This window comes from Lactuca serriola, chromosome 5 (genome assembly GCF_051521515.1).
Source record: "Lactuca serriola cultivar US96UC23 chromosome 5, Lser_US96UC23_V15, whole genome shotgun sequence".
NCBI lineage: Eukaryota > Viridiplantae > Streptophyta > Magnoliopsida > Asterales > Asteraceae > Lactuca > Lactuca serriola.
In genome coordinates, this window is record NC_136412.1 from 152,665,147 (window position 1) to 152,687,943 (window position 22,797).

General features: G+C 36.3%; 1 protein-coding gene and 1 non-coding gene across 2 annotated transcripts; one reads left to right on the plus strand and one right to left on the minus strand.

The window, feature by feature from the left end:
- Positions 1-16,062: 16,062 nt before the first annotated feature.
- Positions 16,063-16,169, minus strand: LOC145056109 (small nucleolar RNA R71). The gene has a single exon (XR_013685645.1). It is a non-coding gene; the product is annotated as a small nucleolar RNA R71 (small nucleolar RNA).
- Positions 16,170-17,222: 1,053 nt separating this feature from the next.
- LOC145049886 (uncharacterized) lies at positions 17,223-18,365 on the plus strand. The gene has a single exon (XM_078998230.1). The coding sequence runs from the start codon at positions 17,223-17,225 to the stop codon at positions 18,363-18,365; it is 1,143 nt and encodes a 380-aa protein (XP_078854356.1).
- The last annotated feature ends 4,432 nt before the right edge of the window (positions 18,366-22,797 follow it).

The following is a 22,797-nucleotide window of genomic DNA, read 5'->3' on the forward strand; positions in this document are numbered from 1 at the left end:
TGCTGTTGTGGCTGCGTAGTTGGTTGCCACTTCTTGTCTTTTCTCAGATGATTGTTTGGGTTCTTCTTATTAAACTTACGCTTTTTTGTTCTAGCTTTGGGAGACTCAGCCTTTCAGACCACTTATGTTCCTTGGATCTCTGTGAGAGTTAGCTGATGAGCTATCTTCTTGGTGCTGTCATAAGTCTTAGGCTTTGATGCGATCACCATGACTTTGATTTCCGATGCTAAACCCCAGATATATCGCTCAATCTTTTTAAATTCAGGGGTCACAAGTGTTGGACACATTACAGCAAGATCATTAAATCTAGCGGCATAAGCTTTTATCTCTGAACCCTTCATGGTTAGGGTCCACAGTTCTTGTTCCAGTTTATGTATTTCCTCCCTAGGACAATACTCCTCTACTAGCATCATTTTTAGCTCCTCCCATTTCATGGAATTTGCAGCATCAATTCCCATTGTATTCACATGGATATTCCACCATGTAAGTGTTGCGTCAGCGAAAGTACATGCTGCGAATCGTACTTTACAATCATGTGGACAAAAGCTTATTTGAAAGACGGATTCTGACTTTTCTATCCACCTTGTCAAATTCACTACCCCTTCATTTCCATGAAAGATTTTTGGCCTACAATTCATAAAATCTTTGTAGGTACATGTTTCTAGCGGTCCCTACATAGCCTTCATTTCTAACTCCATCTCTTGTGACATAAGATAGAGCCGCAGCAATTCTTTGAGCTATGATTTCTTCAAGTTGCACTGTACTTATTGAGGGGTTTATTTCTGACGGTGGTTGTGGTTGTTGTTGTGGTGCTGATGGTCGGTTAGGGTTTAGCCGATTACTCTTTCTAGGCATTTTGTTTTAGTTCCTATTATAAATAATAAGAATTTTTATGCGTTTTGTTAATCATTTAATACAGGAGTAATAAATACTCTAGTTATTATTCACATCGTAAAACATAATAAACAACATAATGATTACTATAATGTATGCTTCATATTGTTACCAGTGGTTACATCAGTTTATTTAGGTTTATAAGAGAAAAGTTTCTATAAACATTGCAAAATTTGCAAGGTTTTCTACATCCTTGCTATAAACTTTCCTTTTTCACCTTAACTAGTCTGATTTTCTCTATTTACATAACCACTAGTTGTAGCTTATCTACCAGAAACCTAAGTGATGACCCAGAACGTCAGTGACATTAACCACTTGCTCTTCAAGTGCTTGAGTTCTCTGCTCAAGACTTCCCGTGCGTTCTTCATTTCTTGAGGTTTGATTGTAGAGCTCTAACTCTGCAATCCTGGCATCATGAGTAATCATGTCATTATAAGCAAAATTTATACGATGATGGACATCCATCATCGATTCCTGATCTCGTGTCCTTTGTCCTTCTAGCCTTCGCACTCTTCTAGAGAGATGAGTAGCCATCCCTTCGACAATTTCCATCTTATCTTCAATTTTCACACTTTTCTCCAACAATTGAGATAAAGTGTTATCTTCAGAAGAATGTGGGAGATGTGGTCGAGATGACTGACCAGTCTCATACATCTTGGCAGCTTTTTCTTCTGCCACCCATTTATCAACTGTTTGTGCGATCCGTCCAGGTTCATCTTGAACTCTATGACTTCCTGAAGATGTTGCCTTCTGACTCTTCTTAAGCTTTTGACATATCGGTATAGATTTACGTGCAGTGCGTTTCATTTTTACTCCTCCTGGAACTTTATGGTAAAGAGTGTTCAGTGGTGGTAGAGATGATGCCACCAACTCTGTCTCCACCATGGATTCGCTTTCTTCCATTGGTTCACTCTCTTCCCATTCGTTGGAGGGTAACGGTTCTCCATCGTCAAAAGGTATTGGATGAAAGGTGGTTGGAGTTACAGGATAGTAAGGATCGCCTAACATCATAGAGAATGAAAGTTCCTCTTTTTCATTCGTATCCTCGATGATTATCCATTCTCGTGAATGTGCCATGTCGAATTCCTATACATTTTGGATTTCCAAGAGTTTAGTCTATCAAATATTTCTCCCAAATTAAATAGTTCATATGATCTGATCATAATAAAATGTAGTTGCGCACCTACACCTAGTTGTGATAGGATCTATGCACATATAAACTTTAGTTGGAATATTTGATCTAAATCCTTGAGATCAAAAACATTCTGGGTATTAAGGTGTATTCTCATCGCGGGTCTGAGTCTTTATATATGACTCAATATTCTTATTTATTGTATTCACGCTTTTACTATTGTTTGTTACTTCAGATCTATCTGATAAGGCTCCGGCCAGTCAGGACTGTCGAAAGGGCAGGATTATTTTAGCATATAGCCATTCTGAAATCTAGCAACCCAAATCGACATGTCTATCCTTGTCACCGCTCCCATAAGTAGTCCTTCAGTAGTATAATTAATAATACTTTTTATTTATAGGCTAAGCGATATACCTAAACCTAATAGAGTAAGTCCTAAACTATAGACGTGTTTTCCTAAGAAAGTACTAGTTCACTATAGTTAATAGCTCTGATACAAATCTGTCACACCCCGGCCGTCAGCGGAAACACCAGGTAGTGTAACGTCATTTTTCGTATCACAGTTATATAACATACATTGAAAGATACTTAAAGAAAATACATACCTTTATTGATGATTGAAAGTTACATTATTGTTTTCCTAGTATTTATTACATAATATCCGACTATGACATACTTCTTAATGAACAGAAAGATACTAGTAAAACTTCTCCTGTTCAAATACATACCAGCTTTTCAAGTTCCTGAAAACACATCCATTTTAAAATACGTCAACATAAAGTTGGTGAGTCCACAGGTTTTGACTCCATAAAATAATACATTTTTACACATTCAAAAGTACAGTTTTGAAAGTATCATTTTGACTCTCCAACATTAGGTATAATAGTATACTTATCATTTAAGTGTTATACCTAAACATTTCTTAATCTTAAGGTATAAGTAGCGGAAAAATTATACTTAACATTAATACTTGTATACGACAAGGTATAATGTTTCTACAATTTGCTACCATGAGCCTGTAACCGCTGCTATGACATAATACCTCTGATAGAACAATACACTCATGATTTACCATGAGAACAGATACACTCATGATTTAACATGAGAAACAACACTGTATGCTTCATCAACACGGAATAATAACAAATAAAAGGATAGTTCATCACTTGTTTTTGGTTGACTGTAGCTAACTGTCACAAGTGGGGTGGTCAGCTTGTATACTAATTATACACGACTTCCTTGCTCACACGGGATTAACGGTTACCATTCAGAGGATTTCCGCTAAGATCCGCAATCTTAGTTGATGAATACAATTACTCATGTAGACTTTGACGGCTTCCTATAGCTCTAACAACAAAAGCATCTTTATGTCTAAAACCTTAAGTTACTAGACTATGCTTTTAAACATTACTCCTAACTTCATAATATTTAGGCAGTATAACAATTATATCTTGAAGTAAAAACCAGGTTTTATCTTGACCTAAAACCAATAATAACAACATATAACGTTTCTAGTTTTATCTTGACATAAAACTATCAATAACAATACCAAGTTTTATCTTGACATGAAGCTAACAATAACAACATATAACATCTTGACATAAAATGAATAATAACAACATATAACATATCTAGTTTTATCTTGACATAAAACTAATAATAACAACATATAACATATCTAGTTTTGTCTTGACATAAAACTATTAATAGCAACATATAACATATCTAGTTTGATCTTGACAACATATAACATATCTAGTTTTATCTTGACATAAAACTATTAATTGCAACATACTATATAACTTAAAGTTTAGAACTTTCGAATATTACTTCGGTATTATATCGCACACAACATATATGTAGAATCCTAAGTATAACTCAAGATGTACATTAGTAAATTAACACACTGATAAGTTAATAATAGTTGTATGTATTCAAAATGTTATATTTAGAACAATCACATCTCGATTATCATAACTATATACTATCATATAGACATAATAATAACATATATACAATAACTAGCATGTGTTTTCCCCCTAAATATTAGAAAGTGGGGCCGTGAAACTCACCCTATTAGCATGATTTTATGTTATCTAAGCAAAACAGTCAGCGTACTAGATCGTCGGGGCTCGGGATGCAAGATGGCCTCAGCAAAGGAGAGAAAGGGAAGAAGTTTTGGTGTAAGAATGGCTTAAGTCGGACCCGCTATTTATAGTAGGGATTTTGGACCCCCACGTCGTGATTTAGGATCTTATCCTCGTAGACTTGCCATTTGTGTTCCTAGCTTCGGAAGGTGTCACAATTCTAGTTTCACGTCGTGAATTTGATGTCCACGTTGTGGGGATTGAAATTATCCCCTTCGTAGCCTCCTCACGCACCTTCTAGATCCGAAAATTTTTCCTAGACTACTTTCACATCGTGATTTTAAGGTTCACGTCGTGAATCCAAACAGCTAGGGTTTCCTGCCACGTGTCATGCTCTCAGACAGCTGCATCTTCGGAAGGTCATAACTTTTGCATACGTACTCCGTTTTTTTACGTTCTTTATATGCACGTGTAGGTATTCACGAGTACTACAACTCTCTTTTAGACTCCAATAGCTAATCCTGAGTCTATTTTAAATTCCTCTTATTATAGAGATTTATAGTGTTCGGTTTATCATAACTTCTTCATGCGAAGTCAGATTCAAACGTTCTCTATATTTTTGGAATCGTATGGACGTATACTTTGAGTTGTATCATAAAGAAAGTTCATATTTGTATTAGAATTTATCATGAACTACATAACACTCTTACCACATTACTAGGTTAACATAATCACATTACATGATTGGCATAATCACATGTTATTGTCTATTGACCTATTTTGACTGGTGTTACAGATTGTGCACATGCATCAAAGATATTCGTTTCCGTGGTTTTATAATTTAATTATGATAATGTATGGTTTCAAACAGACAAATGTTACTCGATGGTTTTTGAAACAAAGGTTTTAATTTTTTAATCTATTTTATGAACAAATAAAATCTCTCTATAATTTTTGGGATGTTACAAAAGAAATCAATATGTTTTAGATTTCTACTAAACTCTCATTTACGTTAAGGAATGTATGACCGGAATCTTTTAATGAAAAAGGTGATTTTCAACTTATTCTATGTAAGTTTTAAAATAAGAAATTTTTTTCATTGAAAATCAGGATGTCACAAGGTAATGACCTTTTTTCTCCTCTTAATGAAGACCGTAGCAGACAGAATAACTTTTAGTCCCTCAGTGCATGCATAATTCAATTGAGGTATTGTAGCCTTATTTATCTCCTCATACCTATTTGTTTGTTTTTCCAATTAATAAAATCTGCTGAAACTGAAGTGTAATCTCAAGTTTTTGCAAAGAAAGACATCGGTACCCTTTATTTACAATATTTCAAAAAACACTAATATGAAATGTGTGAATAATGATTCTGAAGAATTCAAATACATTTATTTCTTCAGATATTCCATTATCATTTCATTTCATATTATTTCTTCTTTTCATAGTTTTGTTTCCATCTATACACTAAAATTGCATACTGACAATTGCTATATTCAAATCCTAGGCATATTACGTCACATAGTAGTTCAAATAGAACGATGCCAAAAGAGTATCGACCTATTTTGAAAGTCATAAATTGTTAATCTCTTTAGAAGTTTAGGGTGGGGGTTAGTTAAAATTTTATATTTTTTTTAAAAAAATTTAAAATTTTCAGTTAAATTTAAAAAAAATCAGTTTTTAAGTTAAATATTTCGATTTTCTTTTCTGCATTTGTTAAAAAAGTTCAAAAAAATATTTTCATTTTATTTTCTATTTTTCTGTGTTATATAAAAAACCCTAGAAAGATTTTATTTTTAGTGTTTATTTTCTAAATAAAAAAAAAGATATGAAAAAAATTTGGAAAAAGTTACATGAGACGATGACATTTTTTGCATTCGATAGCTATGTGAAAATGGAAAATGAAAGTATGAAACAACCATATTTTGTTAGGGTGCAAAGTTCTCCTTGGATGTGATATTGGGTTACCCTTTTTAGGATGTGTAGTGGGTTGAGCCTTTTCTATAAATAAGATGTGAGTAGCTCCCATTTATGTAAGAACTCATATGAGAGATTCGTCTAGCGAGAGAAATATTGCATGACCCACTTTATAATACTTGTTAGGCTAATGAGAGCTAAAACCGTTTTCTTTACATTTATTGTGTTCTTGATATTGTTTGATTCACATAATCATTACATTTCCACGTTCATCATCATAATCGGGTCACTATAATTCGTATCAGAGCGGGTTCTTAAAGGTTTCACAACTATTTCAAGAAATTGATCCATGATGACATTTTTGATTGGGTGAATCATAAATTAAACTTTATGTTGTAAGTTTTCTTTCTCTAAGAGTGTTTTTGGTTCTACAAATCGAATTAATTCTTTGATCTTGATTCAAATTCGATTTTCCCTCTCTAGAATTCATGTGATTTTTACTTTCTCTCTCTAGAAGTTCATTCAAATTCACTTTTCTCTCTACAGATTTATTCAAAATCACTTTCTCTCTCTAGAAATATTCAAGTTCTTGTGATCTTTTCGTTTTTGGATTTGAAATGGAAAAATAAATTTGTGAAAAATGGTTTGTACCGGAAGGAGGTCATCCATATTCATACACTTTTGAAGAACTTTTTTATTTTTTGGTTACCAGGTATCTTAAAGACTATTCACTCATTTCTTGTGGTGAGAAAGATAGATGTGGAAAATTAATTGGTTATACTCTTGATAATGAAAATAATAAAGTTTTACTTAATCGATTCGTTGCTACTTATCTTGAGAGAGGAATGAATAAGAAAAAATGAAATCATTAGATGAATTCGTTGTGAAGTTTGTACATATGGTTTCAATGTACTTTTATTTTACCCGAATGTTCTTGAAGAAGTTCATCATGTTCATGATGTTCTTAAAATTCAAGACAAGGGGATTCAATGCGATTCTCAGGAAATTGTTAAAGTTTTTTTTATTCAATTGGAGTTCTAACCGATGATTGTTTGTGTTCTTGTGATTCATTTGAAGGAATAGTGTCTTATAGAAAGCCTTTAATGCAAGGTGTTCAAATGTATCAAACTGCAAATGATATGATTTAAAATTAGAAAGTTGAAGTTGTCAAGAATGATGTTGTTTTTGGATTCAAAAATTCTAGATCCAAAAAGTGGAAGAAGAAGAAAAATAAAACGAAGAAAATTTGGGTTTCTAAACAAGGATCTTCATATGTTGTTTTGATGCCATAATCAGTGAAGAAAATTTGGATTCCTAAACAACAATCATCAAATGTTGCTATAGTATAAAATTCTAAAGCCAAAATTGTTGTAGACTCTCAAATTAAACATGATGATGATGTTAGATCTTTGAAAAATGAGAAGAAATTTCATGGGTGGTACAATGTGCAACTTGGAAATTCTTTAGCTCCAACCAAAGAACCTAGAAGTTCATATCATTCTAAATTATTTGATGTTGGAACTACCATGTTCGATTCGCACATTACAAATAGGAAAATGATTTTGAAGAAATTCTCACACATTTTCAAAAAAAAAATTAAAACCGACAAATACAAATATTATAATCTATTTATAAACGAACACCTACTTCCATCTATGTCCACCACGAGACTTGAACTCTCGACTTTAAGGAGGAAGGACACAACCTGATACGGCTAGGCTAGAAACCCTTTGGTACACATTTTCAAATGGATTCCAAAGAGATCTTGAAGATTATTGTTCATTAAAAAAATCATATTCTTTTCCTGTTCATTGATCAAACAATTTTAGCCCAGTCCTCTTCATTCAATTGGTTACTGATCAGAAGCCCAATCAAGAATAAATATGTTACTATTCATCGATCGCCCAAATATTCATCTGTTATTGTTCATGATCAATAGTCAAAGTTATTGTAGCCTAAAACTGATTTACTGCTTTTCATGATCAATAGTCAAAGTTTACACTCAAAAAGTCAAAATCGACCGATTGCCAAAATCGCAAAGCCTTGAATTGGATACCCTGGAATTGCATTTGCAGGCTCTCGAAATTGTTCTTTCGTCTAGGTCTCGTATTTTGAGCAATCCGGTCTTGTAATTGAAGATTGGGATATATCGCTCTCACAACAGCTTCATAATCTGAAAGAAATTTCGGATTAATTATTGTTCTTGACAATTGGAAACAAAGAAGGAGATTCGAATGTTGGATGAAGAATCAAAACTGAAAAGTCCAATTTTTAAAGTCGATGTTTGAAGAACTCGTGTCGACTAATCTGGGATTCGAATGTTAGATTCTGTATTGGACATGGAAATCGAAAGTTTGGTATACATTACTGATGGTTCGATTCGATGTTGCTGGAAAGCGGAATGGAATCGATTTTTGTTTGATTTCGATCTATTGAAATCGTCAATGGATTTCGATGTCTGAGTTGTTTGAGAGTTGGATTGGAATCGAAAGTGGATAATATCGCAGTCGAAAGTGAATTTTTGTTGCGATAAAAATTCTTGAGTCGAAAGTTTGACTGTGATGTTAAGCTTGATAATTGAATGAAAAGTCTCGACTCGATTGCAATTCAATTGAAGGGTCGAATGACTGAAATCAAAAGTAATTTTGAATGATAGTCGAAAGTCCAATGGATTTTCGAATTAATTCTGGAATTTCGATTGAGAAGGAATGTTTGGGATCGAAAGTGAAGAATCGAGAGTTTGGAGTCTCGATTTATTGGTGTTGGTAGTTCGACTGTCACAGAAAATGGAATGAAGTCGAAAATGATTTCGATTGGTAAAAGTGAGGACTTTCAACCGGTGATGCTTGTTTGCTTGATCGAAAGTTTGCTTGAGTTGAAAGTGAGGACTTTCAACCGGTGACGCTTGTTTTTTCGAGTATTGTTGCATGTGCTTTCGCATCCAGAATGACTTGGGGAAGAAGGAGTTCAAAAGTTTCGCATATGGTCCCTCATTTTTCAGTGATTTAATAGTTTATACCCAATTTTGAATCCGGGGTATATTCGTGTGAAGTGGGATATTTTTTTTGTTATTGGTCCCTGAAGTTTATGTGAAAATTCACTTTATACCCACTTTAACAATTGGGGTAAAGTTTCGCATCTTGAATGAATTTAAAGCTGAGTTTTCGCAATTTTTCGAAATTCTGGCAACTCTCACCCAAAAGTCGAAATCTTCACAAGTTTGGAAGATCCTCTCTTGGTTTTTTGTCATTGTTTTTGATGTAAGGTTTTTGAGGGTTTATGAATAATGTGTGTTCATTTTGAAGTCCGGGAAGTAAAAGATTTGAAGACATTGGCGTATTTTTTGGATTTTCTCGTATTGAAGGGTTTCATTTTTGTCATACATCAAGGGGGAATTTCGTATGGTTTATTCCTTGAGCGTTTCACATACCATTTTGGCATTTTATAATCATTTGTTGGTTATAAAAAGGGGGAGACAACTGAAATGGGTATTCGAAAGGATATCCATTGTCAACGAGGATTTGAAGACCAGTGTTACTTCAAGTGAGAGTTGGTCTTGCTCGCTTGGTGTTCGTTTGCATATTGAAGTTGGGCCATCCAATCCTATCTTTGAGGGGGAGAATATTAGGGTGAAAAGTTCTCATTAGATGTGATGTAGGCTTACCCTCTTTAGGATGTGTAATAGGTTGAGCGTTTTCTATAAATAGGTAGTAGGTAGCTCCCATTTATGTAAGAAACCATATGAGAGATTAGTCGAGTGAGAGAAATATTACAGGATCCACTTTGTAATATGATAAGTCTATTTTATGAATGTGTTAAATTGTCATAATTATGTTGAATTGATGTGTAATTGTCCAAGAATGGCAGAATGGCACTACTTTGATGAGTTGTTGAACTTCATATCCTGGTCAATATATCCTACTAAAAGTGGACGGAACCTGCAAGTAAAACGAATTGCTCAAGGAATGAAGAAATTTTGTCGGGAAAGTTGACCACTCTTCATTGCTTTGATCATATCTCAAGTTTTGGAGCTCCGATTGACATGAATAAAGAAGTTCTGGAAACTAGACAAGATTTTCTACAACTTTCGTGTTTTGTGTTTCTACTAGTTATGTCGTTTTGACCACCAAAACTTGCACGGAAGATGAAGGACGCCTCTAGGCGTCTAAGACGTCCCCTAGGACGTCCAGGTCAAATGGTCAGCATTTGGTCGTTAATTCAGAGCAGAAAAGAAGGGAGAGCCCCGTCGACGTCTTACATGGCGTCTAAGACATCCCCTAGGACGTCTTGGCGTTTTAGGGGCGTCCCGTGTTGGAACGGTGTGTTTCGGAAAGTTTGGAAATCAAGGAAGGGCATCCTAGAAGGCGTCTAAGACGTCTCCTAAGACATTTAACGTTTTTTGGCCATTTTTTAGTGTATTTTAAGGGCGGCAAAAGGCATGCAAGGACGTACAAAGAACGCATGGGCGTTATACACGACGTCTGAGACGTCTGTCACACCCCCAAACCAAGGATGGCGGAAACGTCCGGGGGTGGAGGACTTCATGTGTAGTATCATAACAACAATGGCAATAGTGATGAAAGTAAACACAACCAACATATATATAATTGAAAGAGTTACATCATTGTATGAATTACATGTTTCAAAATCAATTACAATATGTTGACAAAATATGATAAGTTTGACGCCTCAACGTCCCATCCTCAAAAGTACTTTGTTACCTGTTTAGCGATTTCCTGAGAATACAAGTAGTTTGCAAATGTGTCAACACAATGGTTGGTGAGTTCATAAGTTTTTGTATATAATGATGAAAAAGCTTGTCTCGTAATTGTATAGTTGTTCCAGAAAAATCCGATATTTTCCTTAAAATGAATATTGTAGTCTTGTATCCAAAGACTGAAACGTATGAGTAATCTTCCTTATTTACAGAAAATAACGTGAGTTTATTTCAATACAAACGCGTATGATATTAGTGAAATTCTCGTAAATTCTTAAGTTTGTTAATACTTTCCGTGAGTTATTATAACCATACTATGACCTAGGTGGCCTGAAAACGACGTTCTTCGGGCGTCGTAGAACTGAAATGACACTTGTCACCACAGAACTGCCGGTCTAGCTGTTGCAAGCAGCTTTGGTGTGGGTTTGTCAAGCCCAATATAGATCTATATACAACTATCACGCTCTCCCTCCAGGAGACTCTGGTTACAATACAGGACTTATGATTTATGCAAAGTGAATGTCTCACAAAGTTATTAACGAATTTACACTTAACATAATGAAAGTTTCCCTTTTGTATAAATGTACCCTTCTGAAATGTATGCATTTGGAAATCTATCGTAAACTATACCTATTATAGTTTATCAAAACAAGGGTAGTAACAGCAAAGTACGTAAATTATACTTAACATAGTTTAATAAAATGTTTGTGTGTAATGGGTATACTTCAATAATAACGCTTTGTTTAATCTATGCTTTATCTAGTAAAAATCCATTTGTTAACTGGTTTATATCTAGATACTAACACAAGAATGTCATATATTGCAATAACACATAAACACATAATAATATACACCTTGCTCAACATGTTACAAGGTGAAATGAAATTGCTAGTGCTTTTCTGATTATAACATTTTCTGTAACTGTTATTAGAAAATTTGTAGAAAAATCATAAAATGTCCAAATCAATTTCTGCAACTTCTGAGAGTTTGGAAAATGAGTCTAGTTTGTTCATAAAATTTTCCATAATTTTTAGTGACCTCTTACTTGTGTGAATAAGTCCATAATCACAGACTGGTCTGGATTGATATTTGTAATGATAGGCAGTTTTGTAATAATCACCATAAATTGTAGAAAAATCGTATGGAGATGTGCAAGTAGTCATTTTAAAGCTAAGACGTGGAACTACATGCACCTAAAACAGTTTTGAAATCTAAAATGTTTAAGTTGTCCAAAACAGTCCGTGAATCGAGTCCAACTTTTCTGATGAAAGCTGTTAGAAAAATTTAGTTATGTTCTTGGTGTTTTAACTTGTATTCCCCCCCTAAAAACTTAAGAAAACATAAAAATGTAGGGGTATGAACTCACCTTAAGTGATTTCAGTAGGTAAGTGTTGAAGAAGAGAAGTGTTCAACCCAAGAACACTTTAAGAATCATTTGAAGATTCGAAGATCTAACAAGAATGTGATGATGTTTGTGTAAGCAATCTTTGATTTTGAGTAGGAGGATGTGTAATAATCATAAGAATGATGATGATACTTACTAATTGTAGGAGAAGAGTCTTGGAGTATGCCTTGAAATTCTCGAATTAGAGAGAAAAAGATGAGAGAGTTTGGAGTGTGATTCTTGGTAAAAATAAGAGAATGATTAAAGTGTGAGGAGAGAGGATGGATGTTCCAGCCCTAAGAATGTGAGAATAGTAGAAAATAGTGAGAAAGGACCTATGAAGTGACTAGGGATGGGCTGGTGGTGAATAGTGACATGGAGTGGGTATGGGAGTGGTTGCTTGTGTCATAGAGATAAGTAAAGTCAACACTCTACCTTTGTACTTCACCCACTCTCTTTTGGATAAGGTTTTATCCTTAAAAATGTGATTAATTAATAGTTAAGGGTCCTTATATGTTAAAATAAAGTTTTTGGTGAAAATCCCATGTTAAAACAATTAAAAACGGGCCTAAAATGCGAATTTAGTCGAAAACCGGGAGAAAAAGCATTCCCAGCGAGACCTCTCGGTCCTAGGCCGAGGTTCGGTCCCTAGGCCGAGGTTCGGTCCTTGCTGGTGTTGAGCTGGAAGCGATAGGTGCGAACCAGAAGCGAGAAGCGAAGGGCAAGGGGTCAGTCCGAAGGTTCGGTTCGGTTCTTTGAGCGAGGTTCGGTTCAGTTCTTTGAGTGAGGTTCGGTTCGGTTCTTTGAGTGAGGTTCGGTTCGGTTCTTCTTCATCAGGAGGGTTTGGTTCGGTTCTTCTTCATCAGGAGGGTTCGGTTCGGTTCTTTGAGTGAGGTTCGGTTCGGTTCTTCTTCATCAGGAGGGTTCGGTTCGGCAGCCTTCTTCATCAGGAGGGTTCGGTTCCTAAGGGGACTTTCGGTTCCTAAGAGGCGTTTTGGTTCCTAAGAGGGGTTTCGGTTCCTTAAGTCCGTTTTTCGCTTAGACTTCCGTTTTTGGGCTGTTTTCGCCAAATTTGAGGGTCGGGATGCCCCGAGTGATTATAGAAAGTTGGGAGAGATTTCGAGAGAGATTTGAGAGAGATTCCACATACTCAGAGATATTTGGGAGAGATTTCACATACTTAGAGAGATTTGGGAGAGATTCTCGATAAGAAGAGATAGAGTGAAAACGATTGAGAGCGGTTTCGTGTGTGACGAAAGTGAGTGTCCGGCTTCGCAATGCAAGGTCTGTAAGCCCCGTTATGCCATGTTTTAGGATCTTACACACTCCCTATGAGTATGCAACATTGTTTTATGGTTCTTGTTCATTTTTTAGTACTAATGGTTAACGAAATTTAAACACACGCACTTTCCAAGTGATGTTTTCTCATTAAGATAGTGAGTTATATAGAAATTTACATAATACAAACCCTCTTATACAAGGTTTAATAGAGTTGACCGGTTTGACTCGTTGACTTTGTCCGGCTTAGACTTGACCCGAATTTGACTATTGTCACAACGTCTCTTGGGACGTCCAACGTCCCACATCGCTCAGTTTCATTATTTTTTTGTCTCACACTATAAATTGGGACTGGTGCATTCGTTTTTAGGGTTCCCACCTGCGATTTTCAGAGTTTTCCCTACGTTTTTAAGGTTTCTAAAACCCTTGGAAACATTTGGAAACACAAATCCATTCCATTTCAATCCGGATTCAAGGCAAGATTCAATTCAATTCATCATCAAGCAACATTTGAAGATCATTCAATCGGTGATTCTCATCAATTTTAGTAACTTTCAGAAACGATTACTTCTTCACAAGGTTCATTTGTTCCACATTTTGATAATCATTAGGTTACAATTGTCGGATGATTTTAAGTTTGTTTATGAATTCTATTGTGCATTTCAATCATTTAATCAAAGTTATTATTTTTATGAATTTAATGGAAGGCTAAACCATTAGGGTTACTTCCGGGGATGTTTATGACTTTTGGAAGAACACACTTGATTATTACTTGATTCTAATTAATTCCAATTGTTATTTTATGCTTCATGTGGTGATCTTTTGGTAATAACGATTGAAATTGGGTTGTATGAAGTTGTTTGATGTCATAATTAAGATAGTTTATTGCCAATTTATCATTTGTTCCAAATTCAATTAGTTTAGGAATAAAGACAAGTGATTGAATCAACATATATTATTCCAATTTATGATATTGAATCTCAATATGGTAATAGGTAGTTGTAAGACATTTTATTGCTAGTTCACTAATTGTTCCCATTTCCTTTAGAGATAAAGGAGTAAGACAATTAGTTGAATGAACATATTATGTACCCAAACTACGTGTTCCAAGTTAATAAACCCCAATTACATCTAAGTAATTGAATTAGGATTATAGGGAAGAAAGTGTGTGAATCTAAACTGTCTATAACTAAACCGGGAGTACTGTAGTTTTCTCATTGAGATTTTTATTTTTAATTAATAAATTTCCAAGCTTTTGTTAGAATTTTGTTTTAATCTTTTTTGTGACAATTGATAGTAATACTTTCCTTTTTATTGACTGCTTTGACACAAAGTTTAACCACGAACTCCTTGTGGATTCGACCCGACTTACCATATCTACTTAGGTTAGTTGGTTTATTTTTGACCGAGACAACGACCTCGATCAAAATTTGGCGCCGTTGCCGGGGTGATTGTGCACTTGAGCTATTGTGTTTAAGTAGTTATAGTCTTTTACTTTCATTTTAAATTCTTGTTTGCAGTTCACGTTTTGTTTTATTTGTGTTGTGCAGGCACACCGGTGCATGCATATGAGATATAGCGGACACTCTTCACCGCTTGCATTTGATCCAGAAATCGAACGAACAGCTCGCTCAAATTGGGTCGCTAGAAGGAACATCAACACTATGAGTGTAGATAATGTTGTTGTGGAAGATGTGGTCGAGGGGCGTGAGGATGCAGCCAACAATCCTCCACCACTAGTTCCACCATTAACTCCTCAATTCCCAAACAACAACAATGAGAATAATGGGAATAACAACAATGTCGGTGCACCAATCATCCAACCAGTGCAACCACAACCAAATAGAAACAATCATGGCCAAAATGGTGGGAATGGAGGAAATTGGGCACAAAATATGGGAGGCAATGTAGGAAACCACAACGGTGGTAATGTTAGAAATAAAAACCAAAATCCTATAAATGTTGGTCCTCAATTCGGTAATGGTGGTAATGGTGGTAACGAGGATGACTGGGACTTTGATGATGGAAGTGACAACAGACTTGGTTGGAATCAGAACCACAACGGCGGTAGTAGGCGAAATCAAGGCAATCGGGGTGGAAATGGGAACTACAACAATAATTGGAACAACCAGAATTTCCCCAATGGTGGCAACAATGACTACAACGATGGATTCGGAAATCAAGGCTTTCGGAATCAATATCGAAGGAATCCAAATGGTGGATTCAATAATGCAAATGGAGGATACTACAACGAAGGTAACCAATTCCCTCATCTTTATTTTCCACAGCCTAATAGACAATCTGTGGCGTCTCATTTTCAGCCGGGAGAGTATGATGATGCTTCACCTATACTCTTCGCATAAGGAAATGAGCATCATGTGAAAGTAAGACAACAACTAATTAGTGTCTTACCTGTCTTTAGAGGCCATAAAACTGATGATCCATACAATCACCTCTATGAGTTCCTTGCAATTGCTAATGCGAATACTCCGCGAGGAACTAATAGAGATTCATTTAGACTTCATTTATTTCCATTCACTTTAAAAGAAAAAGCTATGTATTGGTTCACTTCTCTTGCCCCCCATAGTATTACTACTTGGGAGCAATTAAAAACTAAATTTTTGCAAGAGTTTTACCCTGCTAGTAAAACAACGGAAATAAGAAAAGCTATACAAGATTTTGCACAAAAACACAATGAAGAATTTCATGATGCATTTGAACGCCTAAAGGAATTGTTGCGTTCATGTCCCCATCATGAATTTCCATGTTGGCAACTTGTACGCTTCTTTTATGATGGAGTCGACACTGCCAATCAAACCATGATTAATGCCTCGTCTGGCGGCACTATTATGATGCAAGATAGTGAAGACGCTTGGCGATTCTTGGAGTAGTTGAGTCATGGTTCAAAAACCAATTACTTAGCTAAGAAACGGGACAACCCAGTTTAATCGGCTTCTTCAGTTGGACTAGACAAAAACTGGAAAAATGAAGTCAAATTTGATATTAATTCTTTAAATAAAAAATTTGACTTACTACTCTCTAGTCTAGGCAAAGAGAAAGTTGTGTTTTTTCGCAGGGACAGAAGATATGTGTAAGTTGTGGAGATTCAGGACACATTGCAGATGAGTACATGAGAAGTCAAGAGGAAATCAATCAAGTGCATGGCTATGGTCAATTCCAAAATAATCCACGATCATTCAATCGGAACTACAACCAAGGCGGGAACTACAACAATAATGGGAATTTCAACAACAACAACCGTCAAGGGAATTACCAAAACCAGAATCAGCCAAAATAGTTCCAACAATCCAACTTTAAACAAGGTGGAACATCAAAGAATGAGGAAACAGATAGCAACATGTTGGACAAAATCATGGAGTTTATAACTCACACATACCAAAAAGCTGACACCAACTCCAAATCCATAGCTGCTATCGAGAAGCAGATTGCTCAACTGGCGGAGCAAATTGGGAAAAGAGAAGATGGCAAGTTTCCAAGCACCACAACAGTCAACCCATCTCACACCCAAAGACCCGGAAAAGAGCATCAAGTGAACGAGGTAATCACCTTGCGTAGTGGGAAAAAGGTTAACAACAAGGTAAGTGCTCCTACCTTAGATAATGACAGTGACACTGAAGTCATCTTTGATGAATAAGAAGAGTTTGAGAAAGGTTTCATATCTGAAAAACAAAAAGTAGTTAAGGGTAAAGATGACTCTAAAGTTGGGGACCATGGTGTGGAGCTTAATACCGCACCATACCCTTCGGATTTAGAGAAACCGGCATCCTTCCCTTTTGGGAAGCGAGGGCCGAACATGGAAGACATGTGGGATTTATTTAGTCAAGTTAAAATAAATATCCCGTTAGTCAAACTTATTAAGGAGGTACCTTCTTATGCTAAATTTTTGAAGGATTTGTGTGTTCAAAAACGCAAACTCCAAGCACACCTCCCTAAAAAGATTGACTTAACCGAGCATGCGAGTTCCATAATATCAAATAAACTTCCACCCAAGATTAAGGATCCCGGGGCACCTTTAATTTCTGTTACCCTAGGTAATATTAATATCAAAAAGGCGCTCCTTGATCTTGGAGCTTGTGTTAATATAATCCCAGGAAATCTTTTTGATCAACATGACTTAGGCACTTTAGAACAAACTGATATTATTTTGCGATTGGCCGATAAGTCAACAAAAATTCCCCGGGGTATATTATCAGATGTCATCATTAAGGTGGAAGATTTTTATTACCCAGTTGATTTTCTTGTTCTTGACACTAAAAGCACCTATAAAGAAAGTCAACCTTCTATTATTTTGGGTCGCCCATTTTTGGCAACAATAAATGCACAAATTAATTATAGAACGGGTGCCATGGATATCTCTTTTGGAAATAGAAAACTTAGAATTAATATTTTTAATATGTTTCCTAACTCACCATCAGATTATGAATGTTATCGTGTAGATGTGGTTGATGACTTAGTGCATCAATTCACTCCTAAAATCTTACACCTAGATCCGTTGGAGTTTTTTCTTTCTAATAACAAGGACGGAGTTTTAGAGTTGGATGACATCAAGATGGTTGAGGAGGCATTTGAAAATGCTATTGAGCAAGAGAGGCCACCATGGAGTTATCAAGTTGAAAAATTGCCAACAAGTTTTTCGGACCCACTTAAGCCATCTTTGGAGGAGCCACCCACTCTGGAACTTAAAACTCTTCCTTCACATCTTAAATACTCTTTTTTAGGATCTAACGAGAACTTACCAATTATCATATCTTCTGATTTGACAGGTCTACAGGAGGAAGCATTACTGAAGGTGCTTTCCAAGTACAAGGGAGCAATTGGATGGACCATAGCAGACTTGAAGGGGATTAGTCCAGCCACATGTACGCATCAAATCATCACTGAAGCTAGAGCAAAGCCATCCCGAGATGCACAACGAAGGCTCAACCCAAATCTGTGAGAAGTTGTTAAAAAGGAGGTGCTGAAATGGCTTGATGCGGGTATTATCTACCCAATATCTGATAGTGATTGGTTGAGCCCGACACAGACAGTGCGAAAGAAGTCGGGCATTACAGTGGTAGATACAGAAGATGGAGAGAAGATCTCAACAAGACCGGTAACCGGATGGAGAGTTGGCATCGACTATCGCAAACTCAATGTTGCAACATCAAAGGACCACTTTCCTCTCCCTTTTATTGATCAAATAATTGATAAATTGTCCGGTAAAAAGTTTTATTGTTTTTTGGACGATACTCGGGGTATAATCAAATTGCCATCCACCCCGAGGATCAATCCAAAACCACATTCACGTGTCCCTATGGCACTTTTGCTTTCCGAAGGATGCCATTCGGTTTATGTAATGCCCCTGCCACATTTCAAAGATGTATGATGGCTATTTTTTCAGACATGGTGGGGGATGCATTAGAAATTTTCATGGATGATTTTTCTATTTTTGGATCATCTTTTGAGACACGTTTAGATCAATTAGAAACAGTTTTGAAACGTTGTATTGAGTCTAATTTGGTTTTAAGTTGGGAGAAGAGTCATTTTATGGTAAAAGAGGGGATTGTACTTGGCCATGTTGTCTCCAAGCGTGGTTTAGAAGTCGACCGGGCCAAAGTACAAATTATTTCTACTCTTCCCCCACCAACTTCGGTAAAAGGCATCCGTTCTTTTCGTGGACATGCCGACTTTTATCGAAGATTTATCAAGGATTTTAGTGCAATCTCAAAACCTCTTTGTAATTTACTTTTAAAAGACGCACCATTTTCCTTTGATAAATCATGTCTTGAATCTTTTACCACATTAAAGAACAAACTTGTTGAAGCCCCTATCTTGCAATCACCCGATTTGACTTTACCTTTCGAAATTACGTGTGATGCGAGTGATTACGCGGTAGGGGCAGTTTTGGTACAACGGGTGAATAAAAAACCCGTTGCAATTTGTTATGCGAGAAAAACTTTTTCGGATGCACAATTGAATGACACTACTACCGAAAAAGAGTTGCTTGCGGTCGTGTTTGCACTTGACAAATTTAGATCTTACATATGGGGATCTAAATTTGTAATTTTTACCGACCATAGTACCATTCGCCACCTCTTGGAAAAGAAGGATGCCAAACCACGCCTCATAAGATGGATCCTTCTTCTTCAAGAGTTTGATCTTGAAATTCAGGACAAAAATGGTTCCGAAAATGTTGTGGTGGATCATTTATCTAGAATAACTAATAATGATAACTCAACGGAAGTTATTCAAGAAAACTTTCCGGATGAACATATTCTTGCTATCAAAACTATACCATGGTTTGCTAATTTAGTGAATTACTTTGTGACAGAGGAAACTCCATCGTATTGGAATGCTCAACAAAGGAGATTCTTCCACTCTCAAACAAAATACTACATATGGGAGGACCCGGATCTTTTCAAAATTGGAGCGGATCAAGTGATTAGGAGATGTGTACCACATACGGAGCAAGAAGACATTCTTCGACACTTCCATTCATATGCATGTGGAGGACATTTTAGTGCCAAAAAGACAGTGCACCGAGTTCTACAAAGCGGTTTTTTCTGGCCCTCTATTTTTAAAGATGCACATTCATTCGTTAAAGCTTGTATTCATTGCCAAAAAGTTGGGGGGATCTCACGACGGGACATGATGCCAATGACCCCAATTTTAGTAGTTGAAATTTTTGATGTATGGGGCATTGAATTTATGGGCCCGTTCCCCACTTCTTTTGGCAATCTATACATTCTTTTAGCCGTTGATTATGTATCAAAATGGGTCAAAGTCGAGGCTACACGCACGAATGACCATAGTGTTGTTTGTAAATTTGTTAAAAAGAACATATTTTCTAGACACGGAATCCCTCGAACTATTATTAGTGACAGGGGCTCCCATTTTAAAAATTGGCATTTTGCAAAGTTACTTAAACACTATGGTGTCACTCATAGGATTGCTACTCCATATCACCCACAAACAAGTGGACAAGTAGAGGTATCAAACAGGGAAAAAAAACGCATCTTGGAAAAGACTGTTCGTCCCGACCGAAAAGATTGGTCCCTAAGATTAGATGATGCATTATGGGCATATCGAACAGCCTATAAGACGCCCATTGGAATGTCCCCGTATCGGCTTGTTTATGGGAAGCCATGCCATCTCCCGGTGGAGTTGGAACACCGTGCCATGTGAGCCATAAAAAATGCTAATTTTGAATTGAGTGATGCAGGTACGGAAAGAAAACTCCAACTTGTTGAATTGGAAGAAATTCGAAAGGAAGCTTACGAAAGCTCAAAAATCTATAAAGAAAAGACGAAAGCATTTCACGATCGACACATTGTCCGGAAACAATTATTTGAAGGACAATTGGTGTGGCTATTTAACTCTCATCTCAAAATCTTCCCCGGAAAGCTTCGGAGTAAATGGAGTGGACCATTTGTGATGACAAATGTTGCGGATCACGGTGCCATTGAAATCAAGGACACGAAAGGCGGTGAATCATTCAAGGTAAACGGACAAAGACTCAAACCATACATTCGAATGGTAGATGGTGAAATGACACTCGTTGAGAAAACAACGCTCAAGGTACCTCAATATTCAGATGCAACTTAGTCGAGGTAAACCGTCCGGCTGAAGATGTAAAACTTAGCGCTTTTCGGGAGGCAACCCGCGGCTTGGTGTGTTTACTTTTATTTTTCGTTTTGTGTGTTTTAATTTTTTTGTATCGAGGACGATCCAAGGTTTAAAGTTGGCAGGGGGTATTTCATTTTTTTAATTTTTTTTATTAAAAAAAATTATATATATATATATATATATATATATATATATATATATATATTAAAAAATATATATATCTCAGGCGTCCTAGGAGACGTCTTAGACGCCGTCGGATGTTATTTTTTTCCCATCGATGAAAACCCTTTGCAAAATTACAAAAACGCCCCTGTTTGAGAGAGACGTCCTAGGACGCGTCTAAGACGTCGGCTAGGACGCCGACGCATTTTAGCACCCGTTTTATGCCATTTTCTGCATAAATGTTAGTCTCCTTCTCTAAACTGCCATAGCCGAATACTCACTAGTTTTTGTCCATTTTCTTCCATTCTTGGCCAAAACTCAACCAAAATTCGTGATTTTTGTTGCAATCTTCAAGAAATCAAGTAAGAAACATCACATTGCAAGATTCAGACACTCGAATCACTTATTTGGGGCGGATTTCAAAACCCACAAAAACTAGGGTTTTGAATTTTTGACTTATTTTGGGTTTTTGCTTAAGTTCTTGGTTCTTCTTCACTAGAAACACAATTTCAACAATGTATGTGCTTCAAAACCCATCTTTAGTTGAATTTCGAAATTTTTGCATGTATGTTCATATATGTTTGAAATTTTGAAAAAGATGAAGAATATGATATATATTGGTATGAATTCTTGTGAATTAGTATTTGTAGTTGTTAGAAGTACGTTCCAAACAAGTTGCATGTGTCATTGTGAATTTTTCTGCAGATTGAATTTTTATTAATTTCAAAAACAAAAATCATTGTTATGTTTACATTTGTGCTTAGATTAAAATTCAAGTTTTTAGGACATTTTTAGAATGACATTGAATTTTGACACTGCATTATTAGTTTGAATATTTAATGGTTATAAGTTATGTTTTGGTTTCAGTTAGAACTTGTCAGTTGCAATTAAACTTGGGTTTATCTGTGTTTTACTGATGAATAAATTTTTGAAAAATATTTAGTTACTGAAAACATAACAGGACTTAAAACAGTTAATTATTTAAACTGAATTTATTTTAACTTTGTTTGGAACAACTTGCCAACTGGATTATTGTTTTATTTTTTGTGACATTTGATATGTTTAATGGCAAGTTTTGTTTTGTGGTTTTCTGTGTGGTTGATTTTGCAGATGTCAGCAAAGAGATCAAGGGTAGCATCATCAAGTAGTGCAGTCAGACAACCAGCTAGACAGCCGGAGCCGAATGTGCCTGTGGCCTTTGACCCACAGTACCAGAATTACATGAGCATCCAGACAACATTCGCCCAGCAGTTTACAAGGCGACTCATCCGATTACGGGTTTTATTGTGGAGTACATGGTGGAGCGACCGAGCTTCACTAGGTACAATATTGTGGAGACGTTTGATCGTTACGGATGGGGTGGAGTGCTGGACTTCAATCCCACACAGATTTATGTTGATATAGTGCGGGAATGGATGAGGACACTTCGACGTGTCGAGGTGCCTGGTAGGCCGGAGGAGTTTCATGTAGACACTGGATATCATCTGCATGATCTTGAGAATCAGCCGACTGAGTATAGATGTATTGACACGAGGGGGGTAACCCTGGGGTTAGCATGACAGAAGTATACCATACAACATTCCGTGAGGGGACGAGGGTAT